The 17,622-nt window shown below is 41.9% G+C and overlaps 1 protein-coding gene across 3 annotated transcripts in view; it reads right to left on the bottom strand.

Annotated features, from left to right (window-relative positions):
- exoc6b (exocyst complex component 6B) overlaps positions 1-17,622 on the bottom strand; it is a 122,243-nt gene that overhangs the window by 14,890 nt on the left and 89,731 nt on the right. For 2 of the 3 annotated variants that reach the window (XM_065248775.1, XM_065248776.1), the window contains one exon: positions 15,479-15,552. The exons of the other annotated variant lie outside the window; for it this stretch is intronic. In XM_065248775.1, the coding sequence (XP_065104847.1) occupies positions 15,479-15,552 (74 nt within the window). The remainder of the gene's footprint in view (positions 1-15,478; positions 15,553-17,622) is intronic. 3 annotated transcript variants of the gene reach the window in all.

Here is a 17,622-nt window from a genome sequence, read left to right as displayed (position 1 = left end):
GCCCTAATTCTGTGTGTATTCAAAGCAACGCCCATATTGTTTACAGTGCATGGAATGGTGCGCTGTGATTTGTTAAGCGGATTTATTGCATTCTGCAGAGAAGGAGGGCTGGCATTTATCGCGTATTGGAAAAAAACTGAGAAAAGATTGCGTTAAATACATTTTTTAAATGGCGTTTATCTCGTTTTGGAACCAAACTCTTTATATGTTTTCTTATATCATCTTAAAAATATATTTAAAAAATGTGATATCCTTCAAATGATGGATTCACAATCTTAAGCTAAAAGTTGGTGTCTGTGCTTATCATACACCATGTAGTTGTCTGTGAAATCTGTCAAATCTGACCAGCAGAATGATGCAGACTTTCTGCAACTTTTCTGTCAAATCATCCAGACCGCAAATTAGAGCAAAAATCTGAAGGAAAGTCATAATGTATTCCAGTCATAAGTCATAAAACAGTTTTACCAAAACACATAAAGGAGAGAAATGTCCAGAAATGAGAAATGTTTAATAACAGCCAGTGGATGTACTGCGTCCCCCACAAACGCCCTCCAACAAGGATGATGAAGTGTACAATCAATAGTCCCATTATGAAAGTAATTTGGTTGTTTGTGCCCGCATATACAGTTTAACGATCTCGACAACTCAAAACATGAATGCTACAAAGTAACAAAAAGTGGCAGTGATGCATGTCATTTGGGTGTGCCAAATAGGGACATATGAGACGGTACTGAATTCACCCTACATTGAACCCTGAAAAGAGGGAGACAAGAGTTTCAAATTGAACAATGACCACTTACCACTGGCCCGACTTAGCTAGGATGCTTTGCTCCCTTATGCTGGTGGGGCTGTGTCACCATTGAGTGGCTTATTTTAATTACATTAGGAAAAGTAGAGACTCGGGAGGGATTCAGAGCATTTCTCATCTATGGCCCAGCCAGAAATATTTCGACAGCCATAACTTGATTAATAAAGGGTTATTCAATACAAACATCTCTGTGCTTGAATTAAAGCAAGCACAGACTGCAAAAATATTAAGATTCCAACTTAACACTTAATGCAGCAAGTTTTTTACTGGGTGCAGGCAATGATAACACAAGTCCCTAAAGGACACCGCTAATCTCTTAACTGCAATGCGAACATTTGCGAAGGGAAAGCATGAGGGAGTCTGGGGTCACCGAGTGGTCAAGATGATGATGATGGTTCCAGTAGATGATGCACTCTGCCTCTTAGCTGAACCCAATCGGGTCATTGTTCTGTTATCAGTCCTGTTCGCTCTGTTAGCAAGCCACATCAGGAACAAGTGAAAACAGCCCTCTTCCTGAGGCCGCAACGTTAAAGGAGCCATAGCCTGGGGAAGACTTGGCCCCAAACTCACCTTCCTGTCCTCTTCAAACCAGAAAGAGTTATCTCTAGGGTCGTGGTGTGGTGGAGCGGTCACAGAGACGTGAGGAAAGTGTCTAAACCCAACAACTTTCCAATTCTTAAAACATCCAAAGCACCCAAATCGCTAAAAAATGAATGAGAACCTGGTTTATCGAAATCTTAGTCATACTTGGAATACATTGTACAGCAGTTATTAAAAGGGGGCAAAAGCTCACTTATATTACTACAGTAGCAATGAAGTCTGGGGGGTGCAGAACAGAGGATTTGAGATGCCCCTCTGTGTACTCACTGTGCCCCTCTGGTTGACTTGTTTAATAGTCATAGACTGTAATTCATGGAGGTTTGACAGAGTTTATGTTAGCCCAGGGGAAACCGTGGCCTCAGTCTTACCTTCCTGTCCATTCAGAAGAGAGAGTTATTGCCAGGTCAATATGGCAACCAAACAGAAACTAGCATTGGTACAATGGTACAGGACAATGCTGAACATATCAACCCAAAATCAACTAGCCAATCGATATTATTGAAAATTCTAATGCGCAATAAACTGTTCAGAAAAAAACATTAAGCATACACGGTTCTCCTCCCAAGAGCTACAGTATGGGAAAGACAAGTTACCATTATGAGTCATTGGCAATGAGCTCATCCTTATTCCTAAAATCTGCAAACTATCACTGTCTATTTCTCCACACATTCAATTTTTATGTAAAACGTCTATGACATGTTGATGTAATTAATAACAGTTTGACTGAAGGACTTGGCCCTGGCCAAGGGAAGACATGACCTCTCTCTTACCTTCCCGTCTATTCTTACAATGTAAAAGTTGTTTCTTGGGCAGCATTGCGATAGTCAAGAGTTTAGAGTCGAGTGCAAGGTTCGAAAACAGTCTGCAATGTCAATGGATGGTGGAAAAGCCAAAAAAGCGGCCAGAGGGAGATTTTAACATGTTTAAAAAGTGTAACTGAGTTAATACAGTAGATGTTCGAGGATAATGGAGTAATGTACTACACATTATAATGTAAATAACATCAAACAGATATAAATGACTGCATGAAGTTAAACAACATGGTTTAGCAAGTCAATTCAACCTACTATTTTAAGTTTTGACTTGTGATAAATTGACATAACTCATAAAAGCAAGTTGAAAATGTTTAACTTGTTTTGTTAAAGGGCACCCAATTATGTAAAATCCACTCTTACAAGGTTTTTGGACATAAATGTGTGTTGGCAGTGAAAAGAAAAAAATCCACCCTGTCCTTTTTTAATCCCCATTAAACCAAAGCAGTCTCATTAGACATGCTGTTTTGATTCTTTCGTTAATGTGACATCACACTGCTAAAGCCCCGCCCTCAGCCACTGACTTACAGTCTTGCATTACCATAGTTTCCACCAAAAGAGAGTTGTATGCTGTCTGCTATCTCTCATTAGTGGGATACTATGGTCTCAGAATGTATTCACAGGAATCAAATCTATTTTAATTTTGATTTAAAGGTGCGTTATTGCTCACACCCAAATAGGGGCATTTTGGACATGCTATAATAAATGATCTGTGGGGTATTTTCAGCTAAAAACTTCACAGACACATTCTAGGCACACCTGAGACTTACATTACATCTTGCAAAAATAGGCATAATAGGTGCCCTTTAAGTTAAAGTAACATAAAAATATATGTTGATTTGATATTTTACAGTGTAAGAATGCCTTCGAAAATAAGTAAAGACCCTGTTGAGATTCACAGATTTGTCTCTTTACACATTACAGTGTCCGTGAAACTATAAAACAGGCCACAGTACAGATGAACTGCTGTGAACCATTCGGAATTAAAAAAGGAAATTTAAAACACCGGCATGACCTTTTGCCAATACCGGTCCCAGAAATCATATCTGTGCCAACGGTGTAATCATTGTTTACTTTAATGAGAAAAGATATAGAGACGTTCATAAGGCTTACAGGAAATGGAGTTAGCCGAATCGAACAAATCAAAACTACTCTTCCAGCTGCTGTACGAAAATGAAGATGGAATGTGAACGTGTGTGTGACAGACAATAAACCAGCATTACAGAACTCCAACCCCTTTCACAGGGCATGAATAATGGCATAATCGGATAAAGGGCTTTTTTTGGTGATGGTGTGGTGCTGTCTGTATGGATGTGAACTCTGATAGCCCTCATGTTCAGGGTCACAGAGGGGCTACAGACTGAATACTGCTTGCTCATGATCACTTCAGCATGAAGACAAACAGATAAACAGCTGCCAAAGTAAGGGAGAGATGAGAGAGAAAGAGAAAGTGAGAGCGAGAGAAACACAACACAATTAAACTAAGGGTCAGGTTAGTGCTTGCTGTCCCGATGGAATTCACCAAATCCTATTTACGATACTTAATGACAAAGGAATTGGCATTTGTAAATGACCTACAACACATTATGCTTTCCGGTAAGAAGGTGATGAGGGTTAAGATGAAGGTTGTTAGAGAGGCAAGACCAGTAATACAAGCTCTTCATCGAGTCTTTAAGCAGAAATAACAGTGAGAAAAGAAAAAGAAAGTAAAATTAATAAAAGAAGGTGTGTCTGTCTTTCTGTACTTCTTCAACCCAGGTTCTCTTGTGGATACACAGCCCCTAACACAGGCCTAATATCAATGAAAGCTGAAGTGGTACAGAGAAGGGCTCAGACTTTAGATTCCATCCGACTCCTGTACTGGACCAAAGCCAAGGTTACCGGAATGTCAGCTCTCCCTCTTCCTCTTTCCAGCATGTACAACATGTATAACACACAGAGACTTACTGCTTTACCATACATCCCCCCCTGCCCGGCCTGCCAGTACACATTGAGACTTTGAGAGACTCAAGAGGCAGAAAGAGAGAGAGACAGATAGCACGCCACGCTTATCGTCCGCTGGCTCCGAGGGAATGCGAGCAGGGTCGGCCGGAGGCCACTTGACTGGCCCACCCCCTGCTCACTGTCTCTCCCTTGGACGGAAAGGCAGGCGGAAGGCTGGAGAAAGTGATTACACCTGGTTTGGTTCTGGCTGTTAAGTAGAGGAAGGTCAGCCAGCGTGCGCCAGGGCCAGGATGAGTTCACGGTCCGAAACAACACAGTCATATATCCTCCAACTTTCTAGCCCTCCCACACAGTAGTCAACTGTGTGAAGTCCGGAGCAAGCATACTGTAATATGATGAGTGATACTTTTAACAAAGTAGCTTTGCCTTCAAGTAAATAAATAAATTAAACAGAAGAGCAAAATGTTGAGGATGAAGTCCAGAGAGCAGATATGTTCAAGTTTATTTGAATAGCGTTCACAAGTTTTCGCTGTTACAAAGCATCTTAAAATAAATGCATATCAGCAAAGATGGTAGAGGTATAAGGAAAACTATATAATAATGTAACAGCCATATAATCATTTTAAACAGATTATCTTTAAAAAATTACGTTGTTTGTGAAATTTGGAAGGAATATTACGTTCATTTAATTTGTTTAAGTGAACACGTAATTTACTAAATTAAATTATGTGATACACAACAACATTATATCGGCCATTAGCACAACCTGCTAGACATTGGCCAATAAAAAACCCATATTGGTGCACCCTCATAACAAGGTTCAAGTTGACCTTACTCAAAACAGAACCGCTGAGGTTACCTACAGGTTAAGCAAGTCATAAAGAAAGAAACACATAAATATACAAATAGAAACATTAAATAAATAGAGAAGGGGCTGTTTACACTTGGTATTAAGATGTGTTTTCGTCGATCGGATCACAAGTGGACAAGAGAGACGCATCACATTTACACCTGGTATTTAAATCCGTCTCTTTGTCCACTTTTGACAGCTTCTGTCCCGATTACTGTGAGGGGGTGGTCTGTGGAGACGGTGGGCGAGTCTCCCTGCTGTCATTTAAACGCGAGTGAGAGTAATGACGAGTTTATATGGACGCGAACTAATATTATGTCGGAGTCTGCTGCTTGTGTTGTAAGTAAACATGCTGCGCAGTGTTTTGTACATGCATATGTAAGAGCTTTCTAAGAATTTTCAGCACAATTGATGAAACAATATCGCACAACTTTCACATGCTTGCAAAATGTGGAGATCAACTGCTTTAGTTTTATCAATAAAAGGCTTAAAAAGCGCTGTACACCGTGTGTTCACACCAGAAGTCAGAAAAGATTAGATAAATGGGCGGAGAGAAGGCGGTCGCCTGTGGCTGTTCGAACACATTCAACCACATTTGCGTTTACACCACAAAAGCAATCCGATCGAAAGGGGTTTCGACTACCTCTGAATGTGGTTGAAAGTGGTCAAAAGTGGACGAGCTCAAAACGTTTTGAACACGGTTTACACCTGGCATTAACGTCGTCCACTTGTGATTCGATCGACAAAAACGCATGTTAATGCCAAGTGTTAACAGCCTTTCATTGATAAAACTACTGCGGGTGTTCTCCGTAGTTTCGTTTTGAAAGCGTGAAAGTTGCGCAATCCTATTTCATCAATTGCGCTGAAAATTCAGAGAAAGCTCCAACATATAAACGTACAAAACACTGTGCAGGATGTATACTTGCTAAACAAGCAACGGACTCCGACATAATATTAGTTTGCGTCCATATAAACTCATAATTACTTCCGCTCGCGTTTAAATGACAGCAGAGAGACTCGCCCACCGTCTCACGAACCGTCCCCTCACAGTATTCAGGACAAAAGCGGTCGAAAATGGACAAAAGAGACGGATTTAAATACCAGGTGTAAACGTAATGTGTCTCTCTCGTCCACTTGTGATCCGATCGATGAAAACACATCTTAATACCGAGTGTAAACAGCCCCAAAGAGAAAGATGGAAATGGGTGAGCTAGTGTAGCTGGATTCAGTTGACAGTTTCTCTCTCTGTCCAACACTTACACACAAACACACAAACTACGTCAGTGCCATCCTCATGGACTGGCTGAATGGGACAGCATTGCAAAGAGAGATGTCAACCCCCTGCTCAGGGAATATCTGCTCCCTCACTGACTCCATACAAGCAGGGCAGCTCATCCGTCTGACCCCTGGAGACCTGTGACAGTGACTCAAACAGGCCTTTCACTGACACACACCAGCAAGCCATTGAGAAGGAGCAGGGGTGATGGATTTAAGCGTGACACACTCTCTGGGCATTGAGAGGAAGCAAGAGGGGGGACAATTAAACTGTGACACCTGTCAGTGGCTTGTTTAGGGAATCTATGGAGAAAAGGTCCGAGGAGACCAGCGACTGTGTCATATCCTGTTCTTTCTCCTTCTCCTTCTTCCACTCCATCTCATTCGTTTTCACATTTTTTCCATAAGCAAAGACAGGAAAATCTAGGAGAGTTTGTTTGCTTGTACAATCGAAGTTCTGTGGAAGTCTCCATTCTTTCAAACCTCCTAGCACTCCCAAAAGAACCACACAGAGAGCAGATCTGTGGGAGGCTTGGTTTGAAGAAGGTGAGGGGAAGACCACAAGCCATATGGTTTCATCCTCGGTCTCTTCTTTCTAGCACACCTTCACTGTCTGACCCCAGCTACTGAACCTTGCACGTTATGGTTCGGGGAGACGACGGTTGACCGAGAGGCTCCATTAAAAACACAAACACACACTTGAGGTCCCGTTCATCCTACGTCACTGAGAGAGAATGTGGTTTTGTCCACCCCCACCCCTCTCACTAGTCACTTTCAGACAGGCTGCTTCTAAAAGTTGAAAATAAACTTACCTATCAGTCACGTGGTATGTTTGGAGTCATCGAAGTGTTAGCAGATGATATAAAACAGATAAACCTGAATTGAACATAGAGTTAAAACTGTACTGTTAGTGAAACAAACTTTGTTCTAGGGATGCCAATTTATGCAATTTCCCATATTCTATGATCGTTTAAATAAATGATCAATCAATCGAATAATCCTTAACTGTAATAGTGCAGTAAGCCTTTACTGCAGTGCATATAGCCAAGGACATAAAAGTGTGCATAAAAACGGCACCTTCCTTGCGCAAATTAAAATATTTTATTTTGTCTAAATAACATGCTAGTGGGATTGTAAAATGAGTCAAATGTAGTTAGTGTTTTGATAAAATCATCAATTTAAACTTATCTCGTAATGAAATATTATGACTAATAGACATGGTATAACTTCGCCTCACATGGGCACTCTGCAACAGTCGCATGAAAGTCCATGCATCCATGAAATGTCAAAAAAATTAAAGTTACATTATCATCAAGTGTTATTTTTCTAGTTGTTCACCTCACTTTCCGAGTCACTGATACATCTTTTGTTGTAATTATATCCACGATGGCCACTTTTCTCATCATCACCTCAGCTTAGACCTGCGGCGTACTTTCAGCAAAGATGCTTATATTATGGAGATGGCAAACTTCCATTAGAAAACATGCAACAGTTAACTTGGCAAGCGTGTAGAGCCTCAGCCAGTCAAAAAGGATCAGTGATATGTGTTGTGGCGTTCAAAGTGTAACGACAGTCAGTTACAGATCACATTTTACAGTTTCTTGCCAGAATTTAAGATTACATTTTAATCTGTTCATTAAAAACAGCTTCTGGTCTTCTTCCCCGTGTATAGCAGCGTTAGCAGCATTGCTATGCTAATCTTGCAGGCTTTTCGGTCTTTGCTTTTAGTTTCCCAACAGTATTTGTATTTTCTGTATTGGAGCCTATCAGATTCACTGCAGACGCCATTTCGTTGCGTTGGCAGCAAGCCTTGTCTAGCCTGACGTTAAAGGAGTAGTCCACTTTAAAGATGGGGTCCATTGACTTTTCATAGTAAAAAAAAATACTATGGAAAGTCAATGGGCCCCATCTTTAAAGTGGACTACTCCTTTAAAAAGCCCAGGGGCCCTATCTTGCACCCAGCGCAATTGACTTTGTCAGTGATGCATGTATCATTCGTATTTTGCAGCGGCGCACAGCAGGTTTTTCCCTCCACAGACGCACGTCGGCAAACTAGGGAATGAACTTGCGCTCCCTGGGCGGTTCAGCGCTAAAAAGGAGGCGTGTTGCGGCGCAAACCATCCCTGATGCTATTTTGCAGTTTCAATAAACAATTGCGCCACTGACCAAAAAAAAATAGTCTAAAGTCAGTGGCGCGTTGTTCATTATGCTATTTTAAGGGCGCATGCTTGACCATAATGTATAGCGTGCACACTAATCTACACAGATGCAACAGTTATTTTTGCAAATCATAAATGGTTACAATAAAAAATATTAACACATGAGATAAGGGAAATCATTGTGTGAGCATTGTGGTGATAGTTTTTATTTATTGTGTGGCTGCGTTAAAAAATTCTCATGCAAATAACGATTAAAATATTTTCATAAGAAACCTTAATGTATATGAACTTGATTTGTAAGCGTACTATGGGGTTGGACCTTGCTTGCGTTTCTTGGGTCCGATTTCAAAGCTCCCAAACCCTTTCAGCGGTGAGGGTGGACGCAGCGATGTCCTCTGCTGGCGTCAGGTCCTGAGGCAGATCCACCTCCCGTTACACGGCGTGCCCGATTTATGCTGGCAAGCTTGGGATTCCCCTGTCTCCTGACATCATTGTAGCGTTTGGCGCAACGATGGGGATGCCAGCTGATGAGACAATTGTGGCTATTTCCTCTCACGCCTGTTTAACCTACGCTGATTTGGGCGGATTTCTCCCATCCCCATAAAAAAACAACTTCCCTGTCTTTGACTGCTCTTACACAAACGTCGGTCTCCTCGGCTGTGAACCGCTCCTGGCGTGCGCCTGGTAAATCCGTCATAATAATAGCAACCCGCCATGGAACTTGCGCCCTTGCGTTTAAAGGGAATGTTGGAAAGCGTTCTGTTTGCTTTATTTGACGTAACGCCCAAACCACACCTATGAATAATGAACCTACTTCAGACCAACCCCTTATTGATTTGCGCATGGCGCAAGAGTTATTTCTCCCGCCGGGAAAATAGCAACAGCGCCCAACATCCGCCCACAAAGTCTCTTGCGCATTGCGCTTTGCACTTCCGTTTCAGATCGTTAAAATAGGGCCCTAGGTTTGTTTTTGGCATTGAACATCGTTGTGATCATGGCTAGTTTATCTTCTGCGCACTCACTTCATTTTTTTCTCCGGCTGTATGTGTTTTGCGCATGCACCGCACAAACATGCATGATCATGCTTATTCGACAATCATTCAGTTTTATCCATAATGCTAATTGTGACTGTATCTTGTTGTGGGCCTGCAGTGATATGTGTGTCTATGAGAGCAAAAGGCGAAGGCTACAGTCACACAGACTGCAGACCTTTGCGCACCGAGCACTTGATTTATTTTTTCAAAAGACACGGGGAATGACTGGGAAATACCAAACAAGTTTTGAAACTGTTGGAAATCCCGCATCCAGGATTACGTTCTGGTTTCGAAATTCACAAATAACCTTTACATGCACCGTACCCTTGACTTAGCCATTAGCCAGAATTTCCACTTCATAATTCATGATAACAATATGTCTGACTCATAAATCTAAATATACAATGTTAGTCACTTTCATTTTGTCTTCCCGGACATCTGTAAAACAGGTTGTTGCCTTTCACATTTACTCAACCAGAAACGTACCGAAACATAATAAGAAAATTGTGTCATGTATAGATCAACGTCATTTTTCCCAACAGCATGCATGTAAGCACATGTTGAGCAGTAACTGTCTAAAACAAAGTATGACATACTGTAAGCGTTTGGGACATCCCCATAAATTCACTGAGCTTCCTTCAGTTCCACAAACAATATATTTGATTTTACATTGGGAAATAAGTATATTATTAGTATATATTATTATCAAGTATATAACAATGCAACAGATTTTTGTTTTGGCAGGCTCTGTGTATTGTACGAGCCCGTCAAACATTTTACAGTGTGCAGTATTCAAACTTAGTATTTTCCCCAATTGCAACTTTTGAATATTTTCTTTCCCTTCATTCTCTAGTGCAGTGTATGAAGTAGCTAGATGTATATGGGTTTCTCGGATACACATTGAAACCAAATAAGAACTATAGTGCAGTAAGAAGAAAAGAAAAACAAAACAAAAATTGCATGTTACATTACGAGAAGTCTTCCTAACTGAAAGAACATTCTCCAGATTCCCTGCTTCTCCGGAGGAGGCTGCTGACTGAGAACTGGGAGCAAGCAGCAAATTTCCCTAAACCACATTGAACTCCTTTCAGAGAAGGCCTTTCAACTTCTGGTCCGCCAACATGTCCCCGCCTTGCACCCTGTTGCCGGAACAACATTTTTTTTTACTATGGGTCACTAGCGGACTCAGAGTTTGTTTAGCAATTACCAAAACACACACGCCAAAACAAAGGACTATAAATGTCTCCAAAGTAACCATAGCATGGAATCACTGGATTGTGCCAGAACATTACGCAGATTACAATTCAGCTTTCATTTCTGCTCAAACTTTAACTCATGATCATTTCCGACAGCACTTTGATCATCTCACTCAAAAGTCAGAACACAGAGACACTTCAACCAAAGGAGGGGGAACAGTGATGAATGAGACAGATAATGTAAGTCAAAGAGAAGACACTGAGAAGACAGCCGACTGGTGAAGTTATGGGCAAACACCCAGATTAAGAAAGATACGTAAAGTTAACCGAGTTCTAGCCTGAAGGGTCCAGACAATAAGAAGGTGGCCCAGTGGAATGAGAAAAGCAGATCTAAAGCCTCTAACTGTGGCACTAGTGTAAGGATTTACCACCAAGGACAAAAAGAAGAATGGTAAGAGTTAGAGAGAATAAAAGCATATTACACTAAATCCTTTTACCAACGTTCCAGGAATTCTGGTATAATGCCTGTGGACAGGCCACAGGAATGCATAGCAGCCTCATGGCTTTAAAATTCAGGGTAGCAGAGAAACTTTCACCAGCCCCCCTCTACAGACCATGAGGAGTGGGGAGAGAGGACACCACTGGCTGCGTCAATGGCATAAATGGATGGTAGCAAGCTATCACAACTTAACCTCTGAAATGCCTTGTGGCTGTTACGTACCTCAACAAGAGTGTGCCAAAATACTACAGGCCTAACAGAAGCCTTTCAGTCTCTGCTGATGTGTGTGTGTGTGTGTGGTACTCCAAAGACCACATGCAGTTAATGATCAAATTAGTCAAAGTTGACAGAAATAATTGGCCAAATTCAGCACACACTATCTGATGAATTCCACTAAATGATGCATGTGTTAAGTTAATCCCATGAAACAGCCTTGCGAGCACACAAGAGCCTCTGCATCACCCACGCATTAGCCTGCTGGCTTCATACATCTCCCTCTAAACCTGAGAGGAATTTGAGAAAGCAGAACATTCAGGGCAAGAGTTGAGGTACGGAGCGGGCCAGAGACTGTGTGCTGCTGGGGGGAGCAGCCTGACCGCAGAGACCAGCAGGCCTCCCACACCAAGGCCAGCCAAGGGTTCCCATCACCACAAACCTTCCCTGATATAATCTGCTAAAATAAGCCTTCTAAATATAGAATCGCAGCACTGAGCCTATCATTTACAATATAAACTTCGAATTTTATACCTGTTGTTTTAAACTAGTGAATCACTCTTTGTAACCCAGCAAAAGACTGACAAAGAATGACACATTTTTTGCGGCTAAATCTTTTTTTTCTCAATATGTTGTTACATATTCTTGAGATGACAGTTTAGAGTGCACTTCAGTTCCATGTTTTGTGTTTTTCTTGTGTGCACCAAAAAAAGGAATTTCTGACATTATTTGCTCACCCTTAATCCTTTTCAAACTCATATTATTTTCCTAAATAAAACACGAAAGAAGTTATTTTGAAGAATGCATGATCTGTTTTTGTAGTCTGTACAACCAAACTGAATGGGGATGAGACCTTTCAATCTCTTAAAATGTCTTCTGATTACATTTAAATCAAATCAAATGATTGATTAATGTACAGAGATCTGTCATCAAAAGAGAAGTTGTGCCTCATTTGCCAAAGTTTATTTCTAATAATAGTATTTTTGTAAAAAGTTTGTTTTCTGCCTCACAATCGTGTATTCCAAACAGGACTGATATCCAAATTCTTCTGCTGTGTGAATGTCGCTAGAGACTATGAGAATGTCTGAGCATTCATTATGTCCTTTCGTTACATCAGTCCTTCTTCATTCTTTCTCTTATGCCTCACCATCTAATACGCTTTGAAGCAAAGTCTGGATGTTCTTTTTGTATTCTTTTCAGATAGGAGAGTGAATCCAGGTTCCAGGCTCTAACCAAAACCCCTCCCATGGCTTCCGGACCTTTCCGTTGTCTATCTCCAGAAGGACTGACCCGCAGCCCCATCCCAGGACCCGGGAGACTGGGACACAAACGGGCCCTTCAGGTTGATTTATCGGGCGTATTCAGGGCCAGGCACGCAGGGGGACGCCTGGGTCAACAGAACGGTTCTGACGTCTCCGATCAACAGAACAACCCCTTGAAAAAGGCACCTCTTCAGAGAAAGGGAGTAAAGGGGCTTACGTGCACCTCTACCAACTTCCATCTGACGCTTTTGAAATTATAATAACAATAACAGTATTAATAATGAAAGATATCCTTGTAAAGAGCCATGCATCATGACAGCTCAAAAGCGAAACATGACATTAAAAAAGCAAAATCGCTTTTTGGTTTATTCTTTTCTTTAGCATCCTTTTTCTCCTTTCTTTAAAAAAAAAACAAAACAAAGCAAAACCACACAAGCGCCTTCATGGTGAAGTTAGGTTTTAAAAAAAAAACTAAATGGAAAACAAGTGGCACTGCATCATGATGGCAGGCGGGACAAAACGGGATTGTTTTAGTGGAAGAAAGAGCTATTCGTCACTGTCTGTCAGCTCATTCATCCAGTACTCCCCGAGCATCCAGCTCATCCGTCATTCCCTCTCAGTTCCTGACATCAGCCCAGGTTGGCCACTTTGGCAACGAGGGAGGGGGTCCCAAATATGGACCCTTATAACCCCACGATTATTGTTTCCCATCCTCTCTAGATCTGTGAATTTAAGAACACACACACATGCTACATTCTTCCCACCCGCTTTCTTTCAAACTTTCATTGGATGTGTCTCAAACAAACTGTGGTTATGTTGAGGTTTGTAAAAACTGATGCATGATAACAAATTTATTTCCTTTTGCGTTACGGTCTTTCATAAAGAAAGATGACAGAAAATGATAGGAAGAGCGAGAAGTAGGACACAACGTCCATTTTGTATCTGAAAACCAGTGCTTTATGTTTCTGGAGCATTTGCATGAACTGCTACGCCATGACTTTGACAACATCACTTTGTTAATGGTCAAATAAAAGACATTAAAAACAGAAGTTATTGGATGATGGGCCCAGAGAAATTTATATTTAGTTATTTAGAAGACGCTTTTGTCCAAAGCGACTTACAAATTAGGTAAACAATAAATCATAGCAACACAAGACCAGCAATACATAAGTGCACTGGAAATAGTCTCTTCAAGTCCAACAGAGTATACATAGCCAAGGGTTGCAATTACATTTTTATTTTAAAAAAAATATGCTGCAACTGTCTGGTTGCAACATTACCTAAAGGAGGTTGCACACCGGACGAGAAGCGGCGCGACACGCCGCTTAGCGCCATGAATCTAAAAACAGAACACATTATTTTCCATTAATGTACGCATACCGGCGGCGCCTGTCGGCTGTGACTCTGGACATTGCTCAAATCCCTGTCACGCCACAGAGCGCCACTCACATAGTTTAACATTAAATAACATTCATATTTGTCCCAAATCGTTAGCGATAAAAATTGGCTGCTAACGTATATTTTGCATTTTTAAGTAGACGCTATCTGACAAAGCTTACGCTATTTAATGTGCACTTCCGGTGTACGATACCTCAGAGTTGTCCTAGACGCGATGTTGCGCTTCTCGACCCCCTTTAACTCTTTCCCCGCCATTGACGAGATATCTCGTCAATTAAGAGAAAACGCTTCCCCGCCAATGACGAGATTTTCCGTCTTTCCGCAATACCGCTATTATCCACCAGGTGGCGCCCTTCCGCAACTTTTTAAAACCGGAAGTATTGCCCTATGGCAAGCTGCTGCATGTCCGTGTCTGTTCTAAAGATCGCTCTGAATCGGATCTCTATGAAAAGTCCGTCACAAAAATTGAATTATCTCTGCTTTTTGCTCAAAATATGGTGTTTTTGCAAAAACCTACCCATATTCAAAAGCTGATTGCAAAAGAACCACTAAAGGTAGGATGAAACGTTTTTTTTTGTTTGAAAGCAGAGGGTCTGTTCTTTCGTTTGGTATATTGTATGTTTATATATTTGAAGAAGAACATTTTCTGGAAGGCATTAAACTTTGGTGAAAATCATGAAAAACGCTGGCGCTGGCTGGCAACTTTTTTTAAAAACGCTGGCGGTGAAAGAGTTAATGTTCTGGTCAATGTGTTAAAATTGTTAAAAGTTTGAGCAATGGGTCAGAGCCGATGGTGTAGTGGACAGTGCTCCGACACATGGCGCAGACGCACTTCTGGCGACCAGAGTTCGAAAACTGGCTCAAGGTCCTTTGCCAATCCCATACCCCTCTCTTCACCCTATACTTTCCTGTCGTCCCCTTAATTACTTTCTATCCAATTAAGCCAAAAATGGCCCAAAAAATAACTTTAAAAAAAAAACGTTTAAGCAATGGCGTGGGTAATGTTTCTTTTAATCAATGGCTCCAGCTCTGCAATGTCTAATCAATCCTGATGCGTGTAGAGGTGCAAATAGGATAAGGTGACCCGTAAAGAACGAGCTGAAAAGTCTTACCTTAAACTTAACACAAGGAGGTCTTGAGGCCACTTCCAGACCAAACAGCAGAATGATAAACAGAAAACCACCCAAAGGTGAATAAATGGCTGGGCCTTGGGACCACAGATATGAATACAAACACACACTGGCTCACACATTAAACCTTCAAACAAAACCAAGGCTAGCGTGAAGGTTTAGGGGGTTGGTGTTGGCCGTAAAGGGGAGAATAAGAGAAAGTGGGGGGGATGTTGAGGGGTAAACAGGAGAAAACAGAAGAAAGGGGGAAAGAAGAATGAAAGAAAAGAAAAAGGAGTGGAAAAAAACAAAGACCTACTTGTCTCAAGTCGATGAAGGCGAGCAGCAGAGTGTCCCCCTGGAAGCCAGGCACCGGGCCGGCCCTGGCAAACCCTGTGGGAAAGAGAGAGGGATAAAGAGAGCAGGGAATTCGCCATGGAGCGGGAGATTGGCAGACGGATGACAGCCGGGACAAGGGGAGGACAGGGGGAGGTTCGGTGGGGGGCGGGGGAAGTGAAATGCAGGGGAAGCTTTGAAGGTTTTGGGGGTGCTGGCAGGGAGGGGAAGGGTTAGTTGGGTGGTTCGGGGCAGCCCCTGCCACAGAGTCATGTCTCTGGGTCTGCCACTGGCTTTGTGCGGCCCATTCGGAAAAAAAATCATCATCAAACTCTCATTAATTCTCCCCAACCTTGATGTGACAATCTACATAGAGCCGATGCGTGGGATGAAGGAGCTGCCATTACCCCGTAACCCAAAACCTAACGCCCATTCCCATGAGTCCACTGTCCTAGACCAGTGGTGTGGTACTGAGCAAAGGGACCGACAACACTTGTGAAAAGCCAATGGGCTGGGGGTTTGTGGGGAGTGCAGGAGTTGTAGAGTGGTTTCTGGGACCTTTCTCTGCCTTTGGACGGTAACCCGTAAACAAGCAGCTTAGACCATTCTTAAAAACGGAACATTTGACACACGGAGACAAAACAAGCTGGGGCCAGTAGAAATCCTTTTCACCTTGTGATGCTGCATGCCTTTCTTGCCTCTCACGCGAATTACACGCCTGCCATCTTTATTTCTGACCCCCGCAAACGCTGAGCCAGCGACTGCTTACCCAGCTAGCTTGCGCTTTTGTTGGCACGTCTCTGCCCAAGACTGTCAATTTTTCGAACTTTCCCATTTGTCTTTGTACAGGAAAGAGACCTTTGCCAAAGGCAGCACGGATCACGTGACGTGTCAGGGCACATTTCATCAAGACGCAAGAAAAGCGAACACCTCAGCCTTTCACCTAACTGCCACATACCAGCATAAAGCCCTATTAGGGGCTATGCTAAGAAACCTTTCAAGGGATAAGCAGGGACAAGCTGTCAAGACCTTTATGTTCAATTAAACTGAACTGGAAGTAACTCACGACACTTCCCTTGTTCTGTCACTCACTCGCGTCAAAAAAGCGTAATAGAGAAAGGAGGGGCAAATCTTAGTTTAACAGAGTCCCATAAGTACTTAAATTATCATTGGAATGGGATACATTACTTGACAACAGAAATGGATTTGATGTTATAGTCTGAATGTACAGTAATATCTCCTACTTTATCACAATGACATTAAGAGATTGTGTTATTTATTTTGAAATTATCCTTTAAAAGCTAAATCAAATTAACAGTGAACCCAGGTGTACACTGATCTATTTGACATTAGTTGTCAAAAGCAAATGGTAGCAAAACAGCCTTTTCACATCTTGTATATAAATTACAAATCTCTCTCAAAAAAATCTCTTTCTTTTGCATGTCTCACTCTTTCCCTATCCCAGACACGTCCGCACTGCTGATGGATCCAACCACAGACACATCATCTGTGCATTCAAGTGGTTACATCTTCAAAAAGTTATTTTAGTTCTGTGTTATTTCTTAAGTCCCAACCTTCAAACTTTCAGAAACCGTAAACACGGTGACCTCATTCACTGAGACTGGGACAAATAGAAGTATGAGGGGTGGTTAAAAGCATTTTTTCCCTTTTACAAGAGTGGCATTTTGATAAAAGCACAGTTCTGTGGTTTGAGGGATAAAATAAAAGCAGCGACATCCACATCAATGTGGTCTCTCGAAACGAAACCGATCATTGATATGGTACTTATCAGACGTCTTGGTTAACCAAAGAACAACCACACCAAAAAGGCAGCATACGGTAAGACTGACGTGGCTGTTTGGGTGATGGGGCATTTTCTTTGTTTGCCGGTGACCTCTGTGCGATAGCGTGTGGTGGCTGAGTATCATTGGCAATCCATTAACCAGTCGGAGTTAGACGCTCATAAGCGTTGTGGTCGCATTTAAAGCTGTGACGAAAAATGGGCAGAGCAAAGCCAAACATGAGAATTCTATTCTCTATTACGCTCTCTAATCTTTTACGCAACTGTCATTGATTTTTCGTCAGCTCAATCTTTCAAAAAACATTTAGACTTGAGCATCAACGTAA

This window comes from Paramisgurnus dabryanus, chromosome 2 (genome assembly GCF_030506205.2).
Source record: "Paramisgurnus dabryanus chromosome 2, PD_genome_1.1, whole genome shotgun sequence".
Lineage (NCBI taxonomy): Eukaryota > Metazoa > Chordata > Actinopteri > Cypriniformes > Cobitidae > Paramisgurnus > Paramisgurnus dabryanus.
Note: the sequence above shows the minus strand (reverse complement) of the source record. Positions and strands in the feature narration are given on the sequence as shown.